At 55.5% G+C, this 23,545-nt stretch overlaps 11 protein-coding genes across 11 annotated transcripts; 2 read left to right on the top strand and 9 right to left on the bottom strand.

Moving 5' to 3' along the window:
* Positions 1–108: 108 nt before the first annotated feature.
* Positions 109–1,495, bottom strand: BU26DRAFT_520752 (DUF574-domain-containing protein). The gene has a single exon (XM_033829363.1). The coding sequence runs from the start codon at positions 1,086–1,088 to the stop codon at positions 243–245; it is 846 nt and encodes a 281-aa protein (XP_033682660.1). The 5' UTR covers positions 1,089–1,495; the 3' UTR covers positions 109–242.
* A 1,053-nt stretch (positions 1,496–2,548) lies between these two features.
* On the bottom strand, positions 2,549–5,805 carry BU26DRAFT_351385 (uncharacterized protein). The gene is made up of 6 exons (XM_033822464.1): positions 5,415–5,805; positions 5,276–5,364; positions 4,334–5,227; positions 4,192–4,281; positions 3,569–4,142; positions 2,549–3,488 (listed from the first exon to the last, which is right to left on the bottom strand). The coding sequence occupies exons 1-6, from the start codon at positions 5,610–5,612 to the stop codon at positions 2,691–2,693; spliced, it is 2,643 nt and encodes an 880-aa protein (XP_033682659.1). The 5' UTR covers positions 5,613–5,805; the 3' UTR covers positions 2,549–2,690.
* A 588-nt stretch (positions 5,806–6,393) lies between these two features.
* On the bottom strand, positions 6,394–8,905 carry BU26DRAFT_487330 (FAD/NAD(P)-binding domain-containing protein). Its single transcript, XM_033825941.1, has 4 exons — positions 8,081–8,905; positions 7,885–8,028; positions 6,778–7,832; positions 6,394–6,691 (listed from the first exon to the last, which is right to left on the bottom strand). Exons 1-4 carry the CDS (start codon positions 8,481–8,483, stop codon positions 6,512–6,514), a joined length of 1,782 nt encoding a protein of 593 aa, XP_033682658.1. The 5' UTR covers positions 8,484–8,905; the 3' UTR covers positions 6,394–6,511.
* A 469-nt stretch (positions 8,906–9,374) lies between these two features.
* On the bottom strand, positions 9,375–11,371 carry BU26DRAFT_520749 (acetyl-CoA synthetase-like protein). Its single transcript, XM_033829362.1, has 4 exons — positions 10,911–11,371; positions 10,090–10,849; positions 9,800–10,037; positions 9,375–9,738 (listed from the first exon to the last, which is right to left on the bottom strand). The coding sequence occupies exons 1-4, from the start codon at positions 11,224–11,226 to the stop codon at positions 9,391–9,393; spliced, it is 1,662 nt and encodes a 553-aa protein (XP_033682657.1). The 5' UTR covers positions 11,227–11,371; the 3' UTR covers positions 9,375–9,390.
* Positions 11,372–11,595: 224 nt separating this feature from the next.
* Positions 11,596–12,545, top strand: BU26DRAFT_506854 (NAD(P)-binding protein; the record flags this gene model as incomplete). Its single annotated transcript, XM_033826954.1, has 2 exons — positions 11,596–11,662; positions 11,719–12,545. The coding sequence occupies 2 exons, from the start codon at positions 11,596–11,598 to the stop codon at positions 12,543–12,545; spliced, it is 894 nt and encodes a 297-aa protein (XP_033682656.1).
* A 151-nt stretch (positions 12,546–12,696) lies between these two features.
* On the bottom strand, positions 12,697–13,585 carry BU26DRAFT_606529 (NAD(P)-binding protein; the record flags this gene model as incomplete). The annotated part of the gene is made up of 1 exon (XM_033835674.1): positions 12,697–13,585. A coding segment is annotated over one exon (889 nt), but the record flags the coding sequence as incomplete, so codon positions are not given.
* A 490-nt stretch (positions 13,586–14,075) lies between these two features.
* Positions 14,076–15,909, top strand: BU26DRAFT_541515 (aldehyde dehydrogenase). The gene is made up of 2 exons (XM_033831601.1): positions 14,076–14,670; positions 14,736–15,909. The coding sequence occupies exons 1-2, from the start codon at positions 14,320–14,322 to the stop codon at positions 15,849–15,851; spliced, it is 1,467 nt and encodes a 488-aa protein (XP_033682654.1). The 5' UTR covers positions 14,076–14,319; the 3' UTR covers positions 15,852–15,909.
* A 77-nt stretch (positions 15,910–15,986) lies between these two features.
* BU26DRAFT_520747 (uncharacterized protein) lies at positions 15,987–17,611 on the bottom strand. Its single transcript, XM_033829361.1, has 2 exons — positions 16,959–17,611; positions 15,987–16,891 (listed from the first exon to the last, which is right to left on the bottom strand). The coding sequence occupies exons 1-2, from the start codon at positions 17,365–17,367 to the stop codon at positions 16,131–16,133; spliced, it is 1,170 nt and encodes a 389-aa protein (XP_033682653.1). The 5' UTR covers positions 17,368–17,611; the 3' UTR covers positions 15,987–16,130.
* A 570-nt stretch (positions 17,612–18,181) lies between these two features.
* BU26DRAFT_487312 (MFS general substrate transporter) lies at positions 18,182–20,557 on the bottom strand. Its single transcript, XM_033825940.1, has 4 exons — positions 19,658–20,557; positions 19,178–19,602; positions 18,872–19,122; positions 18,182–18,819 (listed from the first exon to the last, which is right to left on the bottom strand). The coding sequence occupies exons 1-4, from the start codon at positions 20,243–20,245 to the stop codon at positions 18,329–18,331; spliced, it is 1,755 nt and encodes a 584-aa protein (XP_033682652.1). The 5' UTR covers positions 20,246–20,557; the 3' UTR covers positions 18,182–18,328.
* A 139-nt stretch (positions 20,558–20,696) lies between these two features.
* BU26DRAFT_351330 (uncharacterized protein) lies at positions 20,697–21,724 on the bottom strand. The gene is made up of 7 exons (XM_033822463.1): positions 21,654–21,724; positions 21,554–21,605; positions 21,362–21,504; positions 21,220–21,314; positions 21,127–21,170; positions 21,010–21,073; positions 20,697–20,932 (listed from the first exon to the last, which is right to left on the bottom strand). Exons 1-7 carry the CDS (start codon positions 21,672–21,674, stop codon positions 20,839–20,841), a joined length of 513 nt encoding a protein of 170 aa, XP_033682651.1. The 5' UTR covers positions 21,675–21,724; the 3' UTR covers positions 20,697–20,838.
* A 254-nt stretch (positions 21,725–21,978) lies between these two features.
* BU26DRAFT_520744 (alcohol dehydrogenase) lies at positions 21,979–23,505 on the bottom strand. The gene is made up of 4 exons (XM_033829360.1): positions 23,169–23,505; positions 22,591–23,119; positions 22,177–22,538; positions 21,979–22,124 (listed from the first exon to the last, which is right to left on the bottom strand). The coding sequence occupies exons 1-4, from the start codon at positions 23,189–23,191 to the stop codon at positions 22,022–22,024; spliced, it is 1,017 nt and encodes a 338-aa protein (XP_033682650.1). The 5' UTR covers positions 23,192–23,505; the 3' UTR covers positions 21,979–22,021.
* Positions 23,506–23,545: the final 40 nt, after the last annotated feature.

Genomic DNA, 23,545 nt, shown 5'->3' with positions numbered 1-23,545 from the left:
ACGTGGGTGACCAAATTTGGTGGCTTGGCAGTCCGTGCGCAACTCCCAATCACGTGCGCAGACTTCATCTTAATCCACGGATATACCTCGAACTTCATCCATTTCATCAACCCTATCACGCAGCGCTTCGACACAAATAACGAGGATCTGACGAGCAGCTGGTATTCACATGGATGCGCATCATTTCGCTCGCATTTGTCTCCGTGACTAAGTGCCGCTGATGAAACACAGTCCAGCAAAGCTTACACTAGCTTTCCAACCGCAACCCACCACATCGCCGTTACTGGAGGATCCTGCTCTCCCTCCTCCATCTCTTCCATCTTCCAATCCTTCGGCCTCACCACTCCCGGCTCCACCACCTCCCACCCATCCATAATCAGCACAATCTCCTTTCGCGGTCGGAAGAGCACTGGCGTCGGCGTCCTGTTATACACGTCCTCCACCTTCTTATGAGCTTCTCTATCCCGGTCATCTGACGTGCAGTGCGTCATCACGAATGCGCTCTCTTTGACCAGCTTCTTCTTCCAGAAATCTAGCACGGGGACGTATTGCGGTTCGTGGAAGAAGTGAATCAGGGCGACGTGCATGAGCGCTACTGGTTTGCTGAAATCGATGATCCGCTTTGTTTCCGGGTGGTTGACAATGGACGTAGGGTCGAGAGCATTGCCCTGGATCATTCCAACTTGTTCCGACCATCCCGTCTTCTCAATGAACTCATTTCCTTCCTCGACTACCGTCTCTTCGATATCCACGTACAGGATCATCGCCTTCGGTGACACCTTCAGCACCGTCTCGTGTGTGTTCCCCGCCGTCGGCAGCCCAGAGCCTACGTCGATGAACTGGGTTACTCCGTTCTTCGCAAGCCATCGCACGGCTCGTCGGAGGAATGCGCGGTTTTCCTGGACGAGTGGCTTGATGTCTGGGATGGCTCTCTCGACCTCTTCGCCCGCTTGGCGATCGACAGCGTAAGAGTGGGTTCCGTTAAGATACCAATCATACATGCGCGCGACGACTGGCCGTGCGGGGGCGGCCTTGGACCTGTCGTGATACTCATCAAGACCATTTGGATGGACTTTGACTGCTGACATGGCTTATTTAGTTGGGAATGGTTTGGAAGCTTGGCTGGACGAGGAAAATGGGGTGGGTGGCTGCCTTCGCGACGAGCGGCTTCCCCGTCCTTATACCTAGCCTTTCCTTCATCCAGGCGTCCGCTGCCGTAAGAAAATAGCGAAGCTTGTTGATGACGCTATCCGACATAGGAAATCCATTTGAGTCATTTTGCGAGAAAGGCAGACAGAGGGAAAATTCTATTTCTATTACGCTAGCGCGACCTGGGGCTCCTATGTAGCGCGCCGACATCAGGCAATGTTATGCTCATTAAGCAAGGACAGCGTCGGTAGGATATCAAGCATCACCTACATGTTCCTGCAAGCTTGGTGTTTGAATTGCCGCTCGCTGTTCATAAGAGATCTGCAAGCTGAGCTCAGCGAACCAGGGTGGTTTATGCCGAATGGGCCAGAAAATGCGAATTTCTCACAATAGCCACGTTAGCCGACCATCTATCCCAGCTGTGTAGTGGAAAATATGTCTTTTCGATTCTGTAAACAAGCATACATAGTCAATGCGCAATGTTGACTGGATGAGTGGCTCCGATCCTCATCCTCTCATCGTTCCCCAAAGTCTCCACCCTGCAAGGCTTGACAGCCCCCCTCGCAGGCAATCGTCACTAATCACTTCTGGCCCTCGTCGCTTTTCTTTCATCCCTCGCCTCACTGCCACCCACCCATCATTCCGAAGCACAGTTTCTCTGCCTCCGCCTTCCGCGGCCTTCCATACAACTTGCACACCTAATATATGGCCCCAACCAACAGCACAACGGCCCAAAATAAGAGGCACATACAGCCTTCCGTTTTGTTACTCTCGTCCCTCCACATCAATCCTCATATAGTACAGCTCGAGCGCTCTGTTCAGCTGCCTTGTCTCCTGCTCCTCGTTTTGTGGTGCATTTGTGGCCGCGACTTCGGGTTCCGCAGTCTCGGGATAGGGGGGGGCCACAGGCTTGAGGGCTGCCACGGAGTGTGTTCCGTAGTAGTGCGGGAGCACATGGCGCTCGGGTTTTTAGGACGACATCGTTGGCCTCGCGAATGCGGTGGATGGTTCGTTAAAAGAAGAGGTGTCCATGCTCGGCTAAGGTGCTTGTCGAAAAATTCGTAAGTGTTTTGAAAGAGCGGTGTCGGGAGTTGTTTTGTTGATCGGGCATGAGAAAGGAGAGGGAAGGAGGCGTTGAAGTGTATCTGGCTGACGCATGCGGTGTCCGGCTGGCTGATGCCCTTGTCGTTTTGCTCTTTGCAGCTCAAAGGAGGCTTCTTCTTTGAGTGATATGATAGTTCTTGCTTGCGCCGTCATGTTTCGCAGCGGGAAGAGTTCGACCTAGCTAGCGATATATATAAGTTGGACTGGACGTGGAAGTCAGAAGACGATAGGTGAGGGAAACATGAACTCATATAGCTAGCCTTCGTAGCAATACGCACTCCTTTATCGAGGATGATACCCGCCCAAAACCAATAGTAGTGACCGTCACGGCCGTTCCATTCCATAGTTCCAAAGACAAATACCGTCCCCCGGCGCAATCGTCCCAGACAACGAAATAAATATGAACGGCAAAGAAACTTTTCTCATCAATCGCTTATCTACCCACTCAACATACTCCCAAATCCCATGCCAAAGCTCCCCTGCGGCGGAAACCCGTCCAGATCGCTCCCCAAGTTCGGCCGCCACTCACCTCCCCATTCGCCCCCTCCATCAGCTAAGCTCAGAAAGTCCAGGTGGTTCATATTATCTGCCTCACTGAGTGCTGGTATCTCGGGGAAGTGAACATTTGCCAGCTGCGAGATCGAATCTGACGTATCGAGCTCCGCGCCCATCCACGCGTTTCGAGGCCCTGAGGTTGAGAGAGTGGAGGTGGAAGGCGTCTGGAGTGTATGCTCCAAGCCAAGAGTCTCGGATAGTGGGTGCCAGGATGAGATTTCGGAGTGAGGCGTCACCATAATAAAACCATCACCCCTCTCATTCTCCGCATCGAATCGGGGCGGACACGGCACCGGCTTGATCGTCAAATCGATATTCGTCACGCTCGTGCTCATGCTCATACTGCGCTTCTTACTCACGCCGGTTCCCGCCCGCGGCCGACTTGTCTGCCGCTTCTTGAACAGCGGCGGGTCGTTGGCATCGTTCGTAGAGCCGCGGCGCGCAGGGACCAAGGAGGACTTGGGCTTGTATAGCTTCAAGCTGCTGATATCGGGGCCTTCGCCACGGAGCTCGACCATGACGGCGCGCAGGACGACGGACATGCGTTCTGCCGGCTGATACGTGTAGGCCATGTCGTGGAGGGCGGCGGAGAGACATTCCAGGTATTGCATGTTGTTGTTCCGATCGTTAGGGTCTTTGATGAACGCTAGAGCCGCGACGAGCGCGGTTGCGGCAGTGCCCTGGGGAGAAATTAGGGACTAATGCCCGACAGACAAGGGGGTATGCGAATAGAAGCCAGACTGAAAAGGGGCTTACTCACCGCATGCTGCAGTCCCGTGACGAATATCTGCTTAGTATCGAAGCGCTGACGGTGCTGCCAAAAGATTCTAGCCACGCGGATTGCATGCTTAGTGCACACAGTGCGGGATAGCGCGGAGAAGTGGTCGTCCGGCCCGTTCCCCTCGTAGCTCTGGTTGTTATGGTCTTCGTACATGGCGAACGGGCGATGAAGCAGAATAAGCGAACTATGATACTGCTGGTGCAGCAGGAAGAACGAGAACGGGGCGGTGGCGATGTTCGCTGGCGTCCACCGGAGCTGCTCTGGCAGTCGAGCATACCACGTGCTGAACTCGCGGTCCAGCGCTGCCATGCGGAGGTACTGGTTTCTGTCGATGATGGAATCGGGACTCTGCGATCGCGGATCCATGTTCTCGGTGATCTTGCCTGCGAGCTCCATGAGGTCGAGGAGGGCCTCGTAGATCTGTGTTTCCAAGCTCTTTTCGGGACCGGCGGGTCGGCATGTTCCTAGGCGTTCGAACTGCTTGGTTAGGCTATATATTTCGAGGTCGGCGCTCTTCATACTCGTGGGTCGCCCAAGGAACAGCGCCCAGTATCTGAAATGGTCAGCATCCGTTATCTGCTTTCGATAGTCAAGGGACTCACTTGTCGTAAATGACACAAGCCCAAAGCGTCATCTGCCGAATCTGGACCTCTCGTTCTGGGAGCCCGGAAAGCCGCGAGTCAAGGTGGAGACTGTCGAACCATTAGTCGATGGATCTTCCTTCATTTTGGTATTGCAACTCACCCAATGTCAAACGCGAGTCTGACTGCAAGGCCACCGTAAAGCCAGCCTATGTTGTCTCGGCCGACCCCGCATTCCAGGTCTCCCAAGAGGAGAAGTGCAACAACCGACGGAATCCCACCCGGCCTCTCCAATTCATGGTCTAGCATATACTTGGCCTCCCTATGTAGTGTGCTCTCCATCTGCGGACACGAAATCTTCTGCATATCACTTCTCTGCTTATCGGCAAACCGGTACCCCATCGCCAGCACACAAACATGCAAGAAGCCCGAGTAGAACTGGGTTCTCCCGGCTTCGCGATCCTCGTTGAAGGCTTCCTGGTGCAGCACGTGGATGACGGGGTTGTAGCACTGCCAGAAGAGATGCATAAGGTAGTCGTATGTCTCCATGGGGAGAGAGCGGATTATCTTCTCGGCGCGCCGTGCTTGCTCGGAGACTTGTTGTTCGGTGTCCATGGGGTTGCCGAGTTCGGAGTGCACGTGGCAGTTCGTTGTAGGGCCGAAGTATCGCAGCCGGCCGCTGAGTTGGTCGAAGCTGAGGTGTCCGCGGGTGGAGAGAAGTCTGCTTACCATGCCGTCCTTCTTCGGCGGAGGAAGCATGGACGGCGATCCCGTGCTATCTGTTTCGCCGTGGTGGCTACTGGTGTCGTGCTCGTGGTGGTCTGCGTCGGCAAAGTCGTCTTGTGGGCTCGGTTGGCTTCCGGGACTGGAGTGGTCATTATGGTGTTGCTGTGTTTCTGTGGCTTTGCGGCTGGGGGAGAGATCTTGGTCGCGCGGTGGGTGGCGGGTCTTGGGTGGGTGGTTTGCTGGAGGCGCATCTACGCCCTGCTCTTTAAGCATGTGTTCCAGCAAAGCTACTCGATCTGTGAGCGAGCACATGTATGCTCGAGAAATTGGTCTGTAAAGGGGTTAGCTGGAGAAGGGATTGGGAGCCTGGATGACGTGCCTCCGCCGCTCGTCGTCATTCTTGATTATGCATTCCACACCCGATCGCTTACACTGCGTGCAGTCTTTCTGTCCTGGAGGCACGACGCACTGCCAGGGCGTTAGCTGTGGCATGCACTGGGGCTCAAGCAGCAACATACGCGAATCCGGCGATCTCGGCACGAAGCACATGCGACTGAGGCTCTGTGTCGCGACTTCTGAGGTTTCTGGGGTGGTTGTGGTGCATTCTGGTTCTGTTCCTTGCCGTTCTCTGCCACGGGCTTCGCGTCACGGGCGTCGGTCTGCTCGGCCATGGCCGTGGTGTTCGGGGCTTCTTCGTGAATGGTCTCGGTGGCCATGTGTCCTGCTGATTTTGGCTATGTTGTGTCGAGGCTGATGGGAGCAATGCGATGAAGGGGGATGGACGAGGAAAAAGTGCGGGGAGATTGGGGACGAGGGCGCAAGCAGGCGAAAGGATGTCGATAAAAGCGCCGTCTGGTCGGGACGCTTGATCAGCCGGGCTTCAGCTACCCAGCTAGTTGGTGGTATGCAGCCTCATCCATGGACAACGCGGGGCCCCACCTCCACATGGACGATTGAGAGTCCGTCCGGCGCAGGCTTCCATGCCCAAGCCGACTCGCACAAAATCGTGCTCGGCTACCTGGGGTCGATACGCCGGAAGCGGAAAGCGTGGTGCGGGACGTAGGGCGTATAGGTGATAGGGACCTTTTCCATCGAGCCGAGCATGAGGGGAATCCCGGCAACGGAACCACTCGCTCATCGGCCTTCCATGCTTGTGCGGTCACAGGGAGACGTTGGGGTCACAGGGAGGGGTGGCGGCGAGGGAGCAGGCGTCGTCGAGTCCAATCACCGGGCCCTGGGCGGGCCGTGGCTTGCTGGCTTGCTCCCATGCCATGGGTCCGGATGCGCACGACTCATGCCGGCCTGGAGAAAGCGGCGCGACACAGTCATGCACGCGGCCATTTCCACCCTGACGTGCGCGCTGTGATCGCCGGTGATTGGCTATGCGGAGTCTCGGAGTTGAGTTTGCCAAGCGTGTGCGGTTAGTGAATCATCAGCGCCCGCATAATCGGCCAATCTCCGACCCTCCGTTGCTCGCGTTGGATGCATATCTCAAGTCACATAGTCACATTTCAAAGTGGCGCCTGTGTGGACTACCGGTATATGGCAATGAAAATGCTAGGAGCGGCCGTAAACCCAAAACGCACAAATGCAGACACTCGGCTCGGCCTGCCGACTAATCGATGCACCACTCGTGGTCAGAGCTTCTGATGTACGGGCTCAGCCCGAGCACGTCTCTCGACGCCGTCGCCTTCACATCGCCGTTGCCCAAGAACGCGAACCTGTTTTTGTACCTGTACGTGTACTCGTAGTCCTCCCAGCGCGGGTCCTTGATGCTCTTGAGGAAGTGGATCGTCTGCGACGCTGCAACGTTAGCACTGCTTGCCCCTCAGCGCGAAAGCGGGGTTCACCGCACGAATTCCTGAAAAGGGGCCCACTTACCGCGCCTGGCCACAGATAGATGCGGTTCTTGATCTTCCCGTCCTTGAACCAGCTGCGACACTCCTCTTGCCACACCGTGTTCTTGTGGAACTCGTCGAAGTGCGCGTAGATCTCGTCGAGCGCGTCCTGCTTGACCGCCATAGCCTTGATGCCCTCCGTCTGCATCTTCTTCATGCACTTGACGGAGTACTCGATCGTCGTCTCGATCGACGGGATCAGAGTGCCGTTGCTCCACGTAGCGCCTGGCCCGACGATGGTGTAGTAGTTGGGGAATCTAGGCGCTGACACGCCAAAGTAGAGGTTGGGGCCGTTGGTCCAGTCCTGCTTGATGGATTTGCCTTGGCCATTGATCACTGTGAAGGCGGGCTGGAAGGCGACCTGGAACCCGGTAGCGCACACTACAATGTCCATCTTGTGCACCTTGCCATCCACCGTCTCGATACCCTCGGGCACGATGCGCTTAATGTGGTCGAATACCGGAGTCACATTGTCCTGCACCAACGCCTCGAGATAGCCATCACCGGGTGAGATCCTTCGGCACCCTGGCGCCCACTTGGGAATGATGAACTCCTTCAGCTTCTCGTGGCCCGGGCCCATGCGGCGGTTCATCTCCTTGGTGATGACATCGCGGAACTGGTGTGACAACTCCGAGCCCTGCTTGTACATTCCGAAGAGGCTGTTGATCTCTGCTTCGATGCGCTTGCGGAAGTCGAGATGATATTCCGGATCTTCGCGGAACCTCTTGATGTCGGCCTCGGTGAAGTCGTACTGACGCTGTCCGGGATTGACATCCTGGCCCTTCTGCAGGTCATTGGTAAGTGCGCCGGCCCCAAAGGGTGGAGAGATCCATGTCGGGCTTCGCATGTATGCCTGCACCTCCTTGCAAATCTTCTGTAGAGCGGGAACGATCTGAACGCTGGTCGACCCATTGCCGATGACGCCGGCGACTTTGTCGTTGAAGTCGACGCTGTGGTCCCAGTGCGCCGAGTGCATGATGGGTCCCTTGAAGTCATGGAGACCTTCAATGTCAGGCCACTTCCAATTGTTGAGGATGCCTGTGGTGGAGCATCAGTGCCGGGAACTTCTTCAAGAAAAAGTGATGCGTACCTGTGCCGTTGACGACGACATGTGCCCAGTCCTTGGTCACCTCCTTTGTCTGCGGGTTCTCAATGGTAATGTTCCAGATGCCCTCTGCGTCGTCCCATCGTATCTCCACGATCTTGCTGTTCAACTTCATGTACTTCTTGCTACCTGTTCTTGTATCAGCATCATATCCACCCGCAGCTCCACAAAGCCGACATACCATGCCTCTCGGCAAAGTCCTCGAAGTACCTCTGAATCTCCGCGCCGGACGCAAAGAACTGCGTCCAATCCGGCTTCGGGTCCCATGTGAAGTTGTAGTCGTGCGACGGAATATCGCAAGCAACGCCCGGATACGTGTTCTCGTACCAAGTTCCGCCAAACATGGAGTTCTTCTCGAAGAGGGTCAATTCCCACGATCCAGGCGTCATCATCCTTTCCATCTTGTATGCCAAGCAGAGACCCGAAGCCCCAGCGCCGCAGCAGGCAACCCGCAGCTTGGTGGGCTTCGAGTGGTACTGATCCAGGACCTTGTACGGGCCCTCGACCCGAGCAGGCGGATACTCGTACATCTGCGCGATGCCGTTCACACCGTTGAGGGTGGTAGGCATCTCTGAGGGTGCCATTGGGGCGGTTGCCGTACGGGTGCTGGCAGCGCTTCTGTCTCGACGCGTACAGGAGGGGGGAGGGGGGAGGACGGAAGATAAGCAGACGAAGACAGCAAGGTGGTGAGGCTGCAGTGCGAAGACTATAAGGCTGCCGGTTCACTGGAGCTGTCAGACCACCAGCGCATGACGATCAGACTCTGCTCTGGAGTCTTTAACCGTTCCTCGGTGGCTGAGGAGTCTTGCCTGCACAGGACGAGGCGTGTCGGAAGGACTTCCAGCAGAGTCGGCTTAAGGTATCCCGCGCCGCGGGGACCAAGCCTTGGGCGCGACATGCTACGCTACTAGGCTCATTTGGTCTGGCCGAGAGCATATTCCTCTGATCGGCAGTATGTCGCGGGTTGATGCAGGGCCTGGGGTATTGTTTCGCTGGAGCGTCGTGGACACGGAAAAGTAAACGCGGGGTCGGAACGCGTTGAGCTGCAGGGCGGCTGCCATTCCGGGGCTTATGTAACCACGGATGGAGGCTTACCCGATTGGGTGATGCCGTTCACCATCCATGTCCAGTTTCCACGAAGACGTGTCTGTCTCAGTCGCAAGATATATGATCGTGGCGTGAGGTGTCGGGTGTGGAGAGGCAGCTCTTCGCCAGAGCGTTGGCCATCCATACCTGCCCCAAAGTGAGGAGAGATACGACAAAAGACATGGTGCCTGGGAAGCTCCGGGCAGCGAAGAAAGTAGCTAAGAAGCTTTACTCAAGGAAAGGTACCGCTGCGGCCCGTCGTGAGCCGGGAAGAACGACCAAGGGCTCAAGAGACGCACTAGCCTTGGACGCGGTTTCCCATGACCACGCGATCAAGCCACGAAGAACTCATGCAGTCCATGGATGAAAACAACGGGATGAATACAAGTCTTCTTTCATACTATCCTATAACTTCGCCTTTGCACCTCCCATCCTCTCCGCATCCTTCTTCGCCCACTCCTTCAGCACCTTCCTCATAATCTTCCCGGACTGCAGCTTTGGCACCTCCTCCACAAATACGATGCCGCCCACCAGCTGCTTGTGCTTCGCCACTTTTTCCTTCATGTGCGCGTGGATGTGGTCTTCCGTGACACGTCCCTTATGTTCGTCCTTCAGAGCCACATATGCACGAGGCCATTCCTGGCCGTCTAATGTGATGCCGACAGCTGCTGCGTCAGCGATGGGGTCGAATTCTAGGAGGACGGCTTCCAGTTCGGCCGGGGCTACCTGGAGGGCGTTGACTTTGATGAGCTCCTGTTATAAACGGTCAGTATGCGCTTACTCTTCATAGGGAACGTGGAACGAGCTAACGCACCTTTTTCCGGTCGACGATCCAGAACCAGTCATCCTTGCAGACAGCAACGTCTCCGGACCGCAGCCAGCCATCCGGGGAGAGAGTCTCCTTCGTTGCGTGCGGATTGCGCCAGTATCCGAGGCAAATTTGGGGGCCTCGGACGTAGAGCTCGCCGGGCTGGCCGTCGGCTACCTCGTTGCCATCGTCGTCAAGCAGCATGCATTCGCAGTTCGGGTCGAGCTGCCCTACGCTACCGGAGCTGTTCATCATCAGCACTGTAATCTTGGGAAGAATGAGACTTTTTGGCTTACTCGTCGATATGGCCGCCCGGCACATGGATCGCGCCGCAAGTGACTTCGGTCATCCCCCAGCCCTGCACAATCTCACATTCCAGCTTCTTACTGATCTCCCTCTGCAATTCCTTGCTCAGAGGCGCAGCGCCGCACAGAATATCCGTCACGCTGCTCAAATCATACTTGGCAGTTTCCGGCCTCTTGCTCAGCATGACCATGATTGGGGGCGCAACCTGCAGATGCGTGACCCTGTAGTCTTGGATCGCTCTCAAGAACTCCTCGTACTGGAACTGCTTCATGATGTAGACGGGAATCTGAAGCTTTTGAGCCATGGCGATGGTGTACAGTTGGCCGTATGCGTGGTATAGAGGTAAGAAGCCGAGCCAGACTTCGCGTGGCCGGTTCGTGTGGTCCCATGGCTTTTTGAGGTAGCGCATGTAGATGGTTTGGTCTAGGTTCGCGACAAGATTGTGATGGCTAACTTGGACACCCTTGGGCAACCCGGTTGTGCCGGAGGAGTAGTTGACCGTTGCTGTGGTACTTGTGGCGTCTTCGTCGGACATGTCAGGGAAGGTGTATGCATCCGCGTCAGCAGGCGACGGTAGGAAGTCTCTCCAGTCACGGCAACCTTCTATTGACGCATTGGGGACATCGGAAAAGAGGAAAACTCGGCCATGTTGCAAGCCGGCCTTCTGCGCTGCCGCCATAGCACTTTTTGCCAGCGATGGATGTGCGAGGATATACTGTGCTTGCGTATTTGAGATTTGGTGGGCCATTTCTGCACAATGTTAGCTCGTCTATATTGAGTACGTGAGCACGCGTGTAGCCGCAATACGGACCCGACACTGTGTATGCTGGATTCGCTCCGCTAAAGATCCTCTTGGACCCCACGATTCCCAGATAAGCCACAGGCACAAAGATGTGATTTGGTGTGTAAATCATGACCACCTCTCCCGGCTTGCTGCCTACGCGGTCCAAGCCCATGGCGAGCCGCTTCGTCCATTGCAGCAGGGTCCTGGGCGTGAGGTGGTGGCTCGTGTCTTTCGCATCAATCCAAATCGGCGTATCCGTTGGCGTCTCCCCGTTCGGAAACAGATATTCCAGCAGATTGCATTTCGCGATATCTAGAGGCGGGTGAGGCGAGGCGAACGGCATGGTGTCCAGGCGAGGGAGGAGACAAGCGGTGCGGGCTCAATTGGGTATGATTGATTGATATGGTTCTTCCCACCGAGACGCAAGTACAGCAATCCTCCGGCAGCAAGCACAAGCGCGCCCATGTTGTATGCAGCTTTATAGCAACTGATGCTGTTGGTGGTTTAGCCTCGCTGCAACAGCCATCCCACAGCCGGCCTCGTCGGCGCCGGCGGCCCTTTTGGCTGGGGCCGAGGAAATCGATCTCCACACACCGAGCTACCCCATCCTCTGCTATCTACCCCGGCCGGCCAGCCCACGATGCCGCATTGCTTGTGTGAGGACCAGTTCCTTCTCTTCTTGCACAGAGTGTTTGTGGGAGGGTGATTTGCCATGTCTGAGCTCAGGAATTTCGATCGCATGTTCCGCCTTGACGGCAAGGTGGCTTTGGTTACTGGAGGTGAGCGCTTCGTGCTGAGACGACTTGGGATGGCAGTGCTGATCGGAGGCGCGCAGGATCAAGAGGCCTCGGGCTCCATACCGCCACCGCCTTCCTGCTCGCCGGCGCAAAGAAGGTCTTCATCTCGGCGCGCAAGAACGAAGGCCTGCAGGGCATCGACCAAGCCGTCGAGAAGCTCAACAAGCTCCCCGTCTCAGGCACGGCAGTCGGCGTCGCCGCGAACGCTGCCGACACTGAGGACATCGCACGGCTGGTCAAGACGGTGCAGGAGACGGACGACGGGCTCGACATCCTGGTCTGCAATGCTGGCGCGACGTGGGGCGGGCCCTTCGACCCGACGCCGGACTGGTCGAGCAAGAAGGTGCTCGATCTGAACGTGCGCGGCGTCTTCAACTTGGCGCGATTGTACGGCCGCCCTCCACTCCGCGCGGGCTGGAGAGAGCTAACGGTTGCCAGGTTTGCGCCGCTCCTCGAGAGAGCAGGCACGCGAGACGACCCCTCCCGCATCATCATCGTCTCGTCCACCGCCGGCACCACCGTACCGCACGTTGGCGACCATGGCACCATCATGTACAGCGTCTCCAAGGCAGCAGCACACCACCTCGCGCGCCAGCTCGCTGTGGAGCTCGGCCCGCGAAACATTACTACCAACACCGTGGCCCCCGGCTTCTTCCCGTCCAAGCTGGCCAACGGCTTGATCGAGATTCTTGGTGGCGAGCAGGAGCTCAAGGACTGGAACCCGCGCAAGCGGCTAGGAGAGCCTGAGGATATTGCCGGTGTGATGGTCTATCTAGCCTCACCCGCGGCAGCGTACGTCAATGGCGAGGATATCGCGGTCGATGGAGGGGTGCGCTACGCCCAGGGACGGCAATCGAAGTTGTAGCCATGTATTCATTTATCATTTGGAGTCGGAGGCACAGCCTCCTGGATTTGCTCCGCTTGCTTTAGGCTTCAGAATAGACGGGCCGCTTCTCACCGTCCCTACCATTTTCTATTAAAGTCTGAAGCTTTCCATTCTACCCCCTGGATGCTATCTACGCGCCGTTCGTCTTCCCCTTTGACTTCTCAATCCGCGCCAGCTGGTTCTCCATACACGTATACTTCATCATTGCCTCCATATGCGGATCACAGAACGCTCCCGGCTCCCTATAATAAACGCTATCCCCGGTGACCTCGACCGTTAGCCCGTACGCTTCGTCCGCCTTGATCCTCCTCCCCTTGTCATCCTGCAAATCACCCCCATCCACAACCGCCGTCACAGCCCGCACCAGCGTTGACATGGGGGTGAAATACTCGTCGGGAAAGCTCTTCCACTCCTCGCCCGTCATCAGGTTGGTCTTGATGGTCCCCGGCGCCGTAGCATACGTCCGGATGCCGTCTAAATGGTAGCAATACGAGATTGCGCGGTTGAAGTGAATCACTCCCGCCTTCGCGGCCGAGTACATGGGGCAAAACTCAGACGGGTACAAGCCGCCGCAACTCGCTGTCATCACCAGCGCCGGACTGCTCCCATCCTTCGGACTCTTCCTAAAATAATGCAGCGCCGCATAACACGTACTGACCACGGCCTTCAAGTTGATATCAATGCTTAGCTGGTTCGGCTGCGGCGGCGGCTTGCTTAGATCATGTTTCTCGTAAAAGTTGTCGCGCTCGACGATGCCTGCGTTTGCGAAGACGAAGTCGAGACGTCCGGAGCTGGAGAAGGCGGACTCGAAGGCAGAGATTAGGGAGGAGTAGTCCGTCACATTGGTTTGGTGGAAGTGTGCGTTCTTGAGGGAGGAGGCGGCGCGTTTGCCCGCTTCGGCGTTCAGGTCGATTAGGTGCAGGTCCCAGTCTTCGTGCGTGCGCGAAGAGAGGGCTTCGGCGACGGCGAGGCCCATGCCGGAGGCGCCACCGGTAATGAAAGCCGCTTTCTTGACCATGACGATGTGCTCAGCGGGAACTTTGCAGTTGAGGGGCGATCAGCGAGGGAGGCGTTAGCATGTACATAACATGTGGATATCATGATTGTTATGGTGTGTGGTTGCGCTACTATACGTACGGAGAAATACGTGAACTCTTTCTCCGCAGCGGATGTGTGGTGGAGAGGAGAAAGGAAAGGCACTTCCGAGGGGGGAAGGACGAGGTTGGGTGGCATCGATAACGCCCCTACTGTGTCCTGTCGAGCCCCTCACTCACCTCCCGTGCCTTTTTTGATTCAGCTCCTCCATGGTCCACATTTGAGATTGCTGAGCATCCTCCCAGGCTGCCAGGGCTCGGAATGAGCAGCATTCTTCGGAACGCAGCGCTGCCAAAAGGCGGCCCGTCCATTGCCGAGGCCCCCTGCACATGACGTCGCGCAGTGCGGAGACACCAGAGCTACTGACTCGGGTCCGTCACAGCGCGGAAAACAAACCGCGAGCGTGTTCATCATCATTCGGCCAACACACACGGCCAACCGCCATGGCTTCTGCGAGTAGCCCGAACATATTCGGAGTTAAGACTGTCGCCATGGACAAGCGTACCAGATCAGCTTTGCAGCAGCGGCGCGGTACACAATTTCGAGACACCTATACCCCTCCTCTTCCCCGCCTTGTGCATCTTTAGACCCCCTGGACGTTCGGTCTTTTCTTCACCTCTCCGGCATCTCTCTGCATTCCTCCTTGATCACCGCAAACATGGCCTTCCCGTGGTCAGCGAAGAATCTCCCCAAGCAAATCTTCATCAACAATGAATACGTCGACTCCAAGAGCTCCAAGAAGCTCACCGTCCACAACCCCACGGATGGCTCGCTAGTCGCCGACGACATCCCCCTCTCCGGCGAGCAGGATGTGGACGCCGCTGTTGCCGCCGCCGAGAAGGCCTTCCCGGTGTGGAGGAAGATGGCTCCTAACGAGCGGCGCAACATCATGTTGAAGTTTGCTCAGTTAGTCGAGGATAATGCGATAGCGGTTGCTGAGCTTACGCGTGTCTCACTGGGAGCCCCGTACAAGGCTTTCGGCGCTTTTGAAATTGGCCTTTGCGCTGAGGTATGTTCCACGTGCGACTGGAACACGGAGCACATGCACTAGGACATGGCTGATAACTTCCACAGGCATTCCGATACAACGCCGGCTGGATCGACAAGTTCGGAGGCGAGTCCTGGCCACAGGAAGACGGCTTTCTTAAGATCGTGCGCAACGAGCCGCTCGGGGTGACTGCCGGTATCGTGCCCTGGAATGGCCCCGTTGGCACCATCGGTCTCAAGGCTGGTCCTGCGCTCGCCATGGGAAATTGCTTCATCCTCAAACCATCGGAAAAGACACCCCTTTCCTCCCTCGCCCTCGGTTCCCTCATCAAAGAGGCCGGTTTCCCTCCGGGTGTCTTCCAGATCCTCTCTGGTGATGGCAGCACCGGCGCCCTCATTGCGAGCCACATGCGCATCCGCAAGGTCTCATTCACTGGCTCCATCGCCACGGGAAAGAAGATCCAAGAGATGGCCGCGAAATCGAACCTCAAGCGTGTAACGCTCGAGCTCGGGGGCAAGTCTCCCGCCGTTGTATTCGATGACTGCGATCTCGAAAACGCTGTTACCTGGACCGCGAACGCCATCACTGCCAACACCGGCCAAGTCTGCTTCGCCGCCTCGCGCGTGTACGTGCAGGAGGGCATCTACGACAAATTCATCGAGAAGTACAAGGAGGCGATGAAAGCCAAATCCAAGGAAGTCGGCGACCCGGAAAAAGAGGGCACCAACATCGGCCCGCTAGTCGACGAAGCGCAGTTCAAGCGCGTATCCGGCTTCATCGAGCGGGGGCAGAAGGGCCAAGGCAAGCTGCTCGTCGGCGGCCAGCGGATCGGCGACAAGGGATACTACATTGAGCCCACCGTCTTCACCGACGTCGATCCTAATTCTGAGATCCACTGCCAGGAGATCTTTGGCCCTGTGTCCGTCGTGCGGTCTTTCAAGACAGAGGAGGAAATCATGAAGCTGTCGAACGATACGAACTTTGGCCTTATGGCAGGCGTGTTCACGCAGGATATCAATAAGGCGCTGCGAGTAGCGTCGGAATTCGAGTCAGGTATGGTGGGTATCAACTGCGTGAGCTTGATGTTCATGACATCGCCGTTTGGTGGATCGAAGGAGAGCGGGTTGGGGCGAGAGTGTGGTATTCATGCGCTGAGGGCGTTTACGGAACCGAAGACTATCATGGTCAATCTGACCTACTAGGAGGTAGCAGAGCGATGAGTGGCGTATGTACAGTACTATTACGGTATAGAATGATGACTGTGAATGCCAATGCTGATTCATATGTTACGTTTTGTGCATTCTTTGGCACTTGAACCTCTACATGTATCATATTACGCCCAATCAGAAAATACAGTTCGATGAGTTGCAATGAAATGCTGGGAAATAAGCTCTCACTTAGTGCAAAACTCCATCAGCTTACAAGCAGGATGCCATGTTCACCAGGACCACGAGATTCACTATTCGCTATCTACCTCCACCCTAGGGAATAATCTTCGCCTTCCTCATCCGATCAAACACTCCACCCCAAGCCTGCAGCGTATCTCTATCTTCGGTGAATCCTGTTTCATACGTCTTTGTCATATCATACTGTCTGTCGAAGTCGAACTGCGTCATGAGGAAGTACTCAAACCCTGGGAATGTCATTGGAGAGTCTGCGTGACCGGTTTGTAACCCCTTTTCCTTCTCCAGCTTGTGCCACACGTCTATGTGTTCTTTGATGAACTTGCGCACCTCGGGCGGATTGGGGGAGGGACCGGTGCCCTCGAGGTTGAAGTATGAGCAGAGGATCGGCCATTTCTTAGACCAGGAAGACGGAGTCTTGGAGTCTGCGACGTTGTATCCTGTCCCCTTCTCCACTTTATCCGGGTTCAGCGAGAGGTGCAAGGTCTGCCGTGCGATCATGTCCGAGGAGCTGTCGTTGCTGAGGGCTTTCCAGCTCTTCGCAGTGCCTGGGAAGGGGCATTCCGCACCCTCTCCGTTTACGTCTCTCCACAACGCTAGGTATATCCCTAAAACCGTACCCAAGCTGTAGAAGTTCTGGTTCGGCACGAACCCGATGATGATATCTGGTCGCGTATCGCACCAGCTCCACTTCTTGTCTTTCGCGTATTCGGCCACCCAGTCCAGTTGCGGATGGTAGAAAAGGAGGTCGTGGTATGGTTGCTTCAGGCGTGGTTGCGATTCTTTGTGGGGTACGTGGAGGTAATCGGTCGGGTAGTTTTCGAGGAGATGACAGCCATCTATATATCCCTCCCATTAGCTTTAATACTAAGAGTGCAAGAGAAGAGAAAAGAAGGCAAAACATACACATCTTCGCCCCCGTCTGCAGCACCACAAACTCCAAATTCGCACTCAAATGATCCATTGCCATCGTACTCCTCTTCCACATTGCCACCGCCTCCTCCAACTCCTTCTGCATATCCGTGCCCGCCTTATACGCCAAATAATACGCATGAGTGACCTCGCCCACATCCGGAATCTTCTCTTTAATCGTGGCTTCGAGCTCTTCTTGGCTGCCCTCCAGTAAATCGATGCCGGACACGATGTTGAGGCGCGAATCATTTGGCCATTGTGATTGCGAATGGGAGAGGGGACGGTTCGTGAGTGCGTGTACGCGCTTCCAGATCCCGGGTTTGGGGTAGTCGTGTAGGATTTCATTTATGAAGGACCAGCCTGTTACGCCGGAGGCGCCGAAGACGAGGGCGGTTTTGGACATGCTGGAGGAAGCGCGAATTGATGCGTTGGCACTGGGGAGAAAATTCTAAAAGCTCATGTAGAATGTGGCTGGAGGAAATGAAGCCGCGCAGAGAAAAGACCTGACGTCAATAGAGGGCTAGAATTTGGTTCTCTCTTCGTAACCATATGCCACCTCAGAAACTGACCATGGTTCGCGTACAGATATAACTCGAGCGAAGTCGGAAGTAAACACTCCAACCACCACCTGCCCCGCCTAGAGGAGCTTAAGCTTCTCCAGAGAATCTGTGCCCCGCGATCAGGAGGTTAGTGTTCCCCTCCTGGGTTGCTGGGCGGCACATGATCTAGCGGGGCCAACCGAGCACCTGCATATCGTCAACCGTGTGGCAGCAGGCCGACGCATCCGACAACTCGCGCATGGAGAAAGTTAGCCGACTGCTTTCCGAAAGCTCCGAATCAAGGAATCTGTACCCCGCAGCGATTATGATTCGAGCCTCGGATCTGGAGTGCGTGCGGAGTCGCCCTAGGGGAGTTAGAGATAGGCGAGTACGAGAATTTATGATTCAAGGAAGGCTAACAGCAATTCACGATCGGATCGCCGTGCGCTGGGAGCATGTCGCTTCAGAAAGGCCAAACGCGCACTCGGGCTGAGACGGGGGCGGTCTGTTGAGCGCACAGGTTGCGGAGCATGGAAGGAACTGTGGTGTGTCCGGAGTACTACGGTAATCTGAGAGACAATGGGAGGGAGCATGCTCTAATGTACGCTTGGGACAAAGGAGCGAGCACTACCATTTGCGACCGCAGCACTGCGAATGTGTAAGGAGAGGCGTATGGTTCCAAAGAAGCGCCCCTAAGATAAGGTGAAGGGAGGCACATGCTCGTACTATGTTTCAAAACGTTTCCTGAGTCTGCATACTAAACTGGTGCTCCTTGGCCATAAGACGAAGAATGGAGGGCCTTCCATCGATGCCCCTACCGGGCCGTTAATGGAACACGTTCTTCTCTGCATTAACATCATTCTCCAAGAATACCTCCGTCTTGTTCGTCATCTTCGGTCCTACATCCTCGCACCAGAACACGCAAATCAAGCCCACCAACCCAAAGCTCAAACTGCTCAGCGCAACGATCTTCAACGCATGCGCATAGCTCCACTGGAAAGCCAGCGCTGCAGCAGCCAAGGCTTCTGCTGTAGTCCCTGGCACAGCTGCTATCGCTGAAGCACCGAGAGGGAATGCTGCGAGCAGCTTTTGTGCGTTTTCGGGCGTCATGCCAGCCGCGACGGCTGCGGTGGGTAGCGTGGAAGCTACACGGCGGGTTTGCGTGTTGGTAAGGATGGTGGTGTAAATGGCTTGGGCGAGAGAACCGCCTGCGTAGCGCGCCATGCCTGCGAGACCGCCCGAGAACCCAAGGTCTTGTTGGGGGACGCCCAGTTGGGTGAATGCCACGGATTCGTATTGCGCCCAGCCGAAGAAGGCTGTTATTCATTAGCCTTTAGTCAATAGAATGGACGGAAATTGAACACTTACTGGCATTGATGCAGCAAAATGCGATCATGACGCCCTTATTGAAGGGAGTGCAGAGACCCATGAGCGCGCCGAAGAGCGTCATTCCAGTCCAGGAGACGATGAGCGTCCACTTCCAGTGGCCGACCAGGTTGCCGAACGCGATCAGCAGGAGGGCGCCGGCGACAAGCCCTACGTTGGGTGGGAGTGTAAGAAGGAGCTCGGTGCCGCGCGAGGTCGTTGCCGTAAGGTAGAATACGTTGACCATTGTTGGCCTGCTCTCCATTAACACTGGCCTAATAAAATCGGGCAGAGGAGCATTGAGCTTACCAAATGATGTTAACACTGTAGTAAAACATCGTGACGATAAAAGCAACAATAAATGGAGCCGTGAACTCCCTTCCGTTGTGGCTGCGAAAAAGATGAGGCGGACAGAGCTTGTACGGCGTATTTGACACGGTTTCCCAGACGCCGAAGATCGCAATGAGCACAAGTCCCACTACCAACGGCGCAACGACGGTGGCATCAGAACTGGGCTTATACGTCGTGTTGATGATGCCAACGAGCGTCAAGCAGATACCCGGGACTACCACAGCAGTGCCGACATAATCCAGGCCTCGCCAGGCTTCGTGCCAGGGGATACCCTTTGGGTGTTTGGGTGGCTTGTAGAAAGCCCAGATGGCGGCGAGCGAGATGAATTGCGCGATGAACCCGCCCCAGTAGATGTACTTATACCCGCCACTGTCGATAGCATACTACAATTCTTGGTTAGTGAAATCGTACCTCGAAAAGGGAGAAGGAAAAGCTTACTCGTCCAACGATAGGGCCGATGATAACGATCACGAAGACGAATCCATCAGAGATGCAGACACCAATGTGGCGGTATTTGTTTGGGAGCAATTCGGGAATTGAGCACATGGCCATTTGACAGAAACCTCCTCCGAACCCAGTAATCGCTAGACCCGCCGTAAACTGGCTCGCGCCCGTTGCCGTTGCGGTGATAATGAATCCTATGCAACAGCACGCATTTCCAAACAACAGGAATAGCCGTCTCCCAAACAGATCCGAGTTTGCGCCTGCGAGCAGGAAGCCGATCGAGTTGCCCGTTGTATAAGCAGGTACATACCAGGCCATGGACGTCGGGTTGTTGAATATGACGGAGAGCTTGGATTGCAGGGCCGCGGTTGTAGGAACGGGCCAAAAGGACAAACCGAAAGTGGAAGAAAGGATGAAAATGACGAACCACGTCTTCCAGGTGATATCGACTGATTCGCCATCGCTGTTTTGTGGGACGGTTGGTGGAGGGGAGCCAGGAATGACTTCGACCTTTTCGATGTCGGTTTTCTCCAGTGACATGGAGCGGGCGGTGCTATCGTGAGTGACTTCCTCGACAGCCATGATGCAGGAGCCCGGAAGGTACGCGTATCAAAGAGATAGGAAGAAGAGAAGCAGCGAACTTGAGAGAAAGTTCAGTAGATCGTCCTTTAAATGATTGACTTTTGGGGAGACTAAGTCACTTGGACCCAACTCCCCGCACTCCGGATACGACCCCAGACAAGGACATCCCACAGAGCATCATCCTTGTCCGCTCAGAAGCCTAGATCATGCCTGGCGCACGGAGGACGGTTCCGGGGTGGTCAACGTTGGGGATTCATCACTGAATCATCGAGCCTTACCGGAAAGGGCCATGTTCGGGAAACTGGATATCAACTTCCGGAGATCTGCATCAAGGATGCGGTCGTCTCCAAAAACCGGTGCAAATGAGTAGGCGAGATAAATGCATCAAGGGAGCTGAGCGATTGGCTGACAGACACGGAATCTAGACTCTCTCAGGTTGACATTTCGGATAACTGCGAAAAGGTGGCTGACCCACGTCCGCGTGCAGTGTAAAAGCTTTCGCCGCGTGGAGAAAGACGCAAGGATCGCCTATCTGCATATCGCCTCCGCATGGCTGGTAACTAAGAAGCCAGTGTCGTGGCCATGGGTCCAGACTATAGGCCCGCGGAGACGTGGCCCTTGTCGCGGGTGAGCCCATCCGTAGCATCGCAGTCTGGGATCGCCTTCCCAAACACGATGTTATCATACCTGGCGGTTAACATAAGCACCGCCCAATTCAGGCCCGTTCCTTCACTCGAGGTCTCTAGGGCCAGGGAACGACTTACCCTGCAAAGACCTTAATACCGCTCGTCTTGTAGTCCATGAAGTGGTCCGCATCAGGCATCAGAGCTGGGCAACCTGTCAGTCTGGAATTATCTTGCTGATCACTGATAGTGGCATACCGGCAGCATACTCTGGGCTCGACGAGAATTTCTCCCAATCCTCCCTAGGCGGCGATCAGCATTTGGTTACGCATGGAATTCAGGCAAACGCACCACGATTTGACCCAGATCTGACTACACGCATCGTAATCCAAAAGCTCCATGCCTAGTGATCTGATTTTCTCCTTCATAGCTGGGGTTTGATACGTCTTCTTGGATTAGGACCGACGCACTTCTGCCAGTGGGTCGCACTCGCCTGCACATATCGTTGAATTTTGACGACGTTGAACTCTTTCGAAGCCACAGTCAAGTCGGCATGCACGTGGTTGTAGTGCATCTGGAAGTGATCATCGTCCACGTACGGAAGCTTCTTGAAGAAGAAAGAGAGCTTGATGCATGCTAGAGTCCGTCAGCGTGGTCAACTGCGGGAGGATTCAGGGGTGCTTACGCTGGTAGTTCTCTTTGGCATCCCACTCAAGACGGGGGCTCGAGAACTTGTGCTAAGCTCCGTTAGTGAGGGTGGCTTGCGAACCGAGAATGAGCCGAACATCAGTCTTGTTGTGCACCATGGTGTAGTAGAAGGTAAAGGTCCCCTGCGCTAGGAAGGAATCTGTTGAGCACGAACGAGTGATGGCATGCCCTGTAGTAAACTCATGACACAAATATAGGATGGTATTGAGCACCCACGGGTACACGAGTCCGACTGTGCCGCATAATGGGCTTGCAGCCGGGCGGGGTTAACCTGTCCATGGCGATCCAAGGGTGGAACAGTACTAGTGCACTGTGACCTGCGGCATGTGTTGGGGACGCATTGCTACACGTGGTTCTGGCAGGAATTCCATGACCCGAAAAAGGCGGACACAGGATGAAAGTTTGCAGGTCATTGGATTCGACATGTGGACACTATGCGGTCCATCTAAAAGATGACTACTTGCCTCTTCTCGGCTTTCCCTGCGTGCATGTCTGCGACCATTCGCGGAAGGTCCTCAATCTTGTTGAAATCAACATCTGGCTGGATGCTGCGTGAACGTTAGACGGTGCATGGAGAAACAGGGGGCGGTGTCGACTCACCTATGTTTGGCTGTGAAATCAACAGCCTTCTTCATCCGCTGGGGAATGCTCGTACTATCCGCCTTAATGCGATACCTACCGGTCGTGAGGTCGAAAGTGGTGATGAAGTCAAGAGGCTTGGGTGCTATGCCGATGACCATCAATAAGCCTCCAGTTCGCAGGACGTCTGGTGCGCCAGCATAAGCGGCGTTTGAAGCACTGTACACAGCCGCAGCGTGGACGCCTTTCCCATCTGTGAGCTTCTTCACCTCCTCCGCGTAGTTCTTGTTCGACATTGAGTTGAAGATGGCGTCGGCGCCGACTTTTTTAGCCATCTCCAGTTGCGAATCGTTGATGTCAAGCCCAATGACCTTGTAGCCCATCTTGAAGACGTTAGCCTGAAACATTAAAAGATGGGGGCGATGAGTTACATACTGCTTTTGCGTACTGGATCGCATATTGCCCTAAGCCACCGCATCCAATCACGGCGAGCCACTGCCCTTCCTTCAACTCGCAGCTGTCGACGGAATGGAACGAGGTAATGCCAGCACAGAACAACGGTGCTGTCTTCGACATGTCCAGGTTACTTGGGAGAACGACGGCATTTTGCCAGTCTACCACAGCATACTCAGCGAAGAAACCATCGACCGCAAATCCCTGAAGTCTTTGGTTCCCCGTTTCGCATCGCAGATTGTGAATCATGCAACCCTCGCATTCGAAGCAGCACCCGATGAAGTAGTTAAAACCGATTGCATCCCCAACCTTGAAGCCTTTGCCCTCTGCCTGAGGACCGATGGCCTCTATATACCCAACACCTTCGTGGCCTAGGGTGACCGGGTAGTCTGGGCGCATATCCATTATCAGGTCGGAATGGCATAGTGACGCGGATTGGATCTTGACGAGGAATTGAGTAGGGCTAGGTGAGGGCTTTGGTATGTCGTTAACGACAACCTTCTGCTGCTTGCTAGGAGCTGTCAGTCGTGACTCCGAGTATTGCTTAGCGTCTGACTTACGGATCCCATTGGCCGGCTTTCATCTTGAAGAAGCGCTACGCTCGGAAGGAAATGTGAAAGAAGTCGCGGTTTTGAGTACTGTGATGGTGCCTGTGCCTATAAACTCCTCGGGCTGCTGAAATAATCGGATGGACCTTCGAGGAAAAGTGTACTCAGCGGGGTCCGTTTTCGATGCGTGGTCGTGATCTGGGCGCGGTGCTGCTGACCCTACTTTCGCGCCCGCATGGCGGAAAATGTGCCCCGACATTGGGAGCGGGCTGGGCACAGCAGGTCTGCTCCGTGGGTCGGTAACCTTGGGAGACGTCGTTTGGCGCGGGGATGGGGACGCAGAGGCGGGGTTGATGGTCTGCAGACCCCTTGCACGCCTTGCACGAGTC

Source organism: Trematosphaeria pertusa (assembly GCF_010094035.1).
Source record: "Trematosphaeria pertusa strain CBS 122368 unplaced genomic scaffold BU26scaffold_9, whole genome shotgun sequence".
NCBI lineage: Eukaryota > Fungi > Ascomycota > Dothideomycetes > Pleosporales > Trematosphaeriaceae > Trematosphaeria > Trematosphaeria pertusa.
The sequence above is the reverse complement of the archived record's forward strand: the minus strand, read 5'-3'. Positions and strand labels throughout refer to the sequence as shown.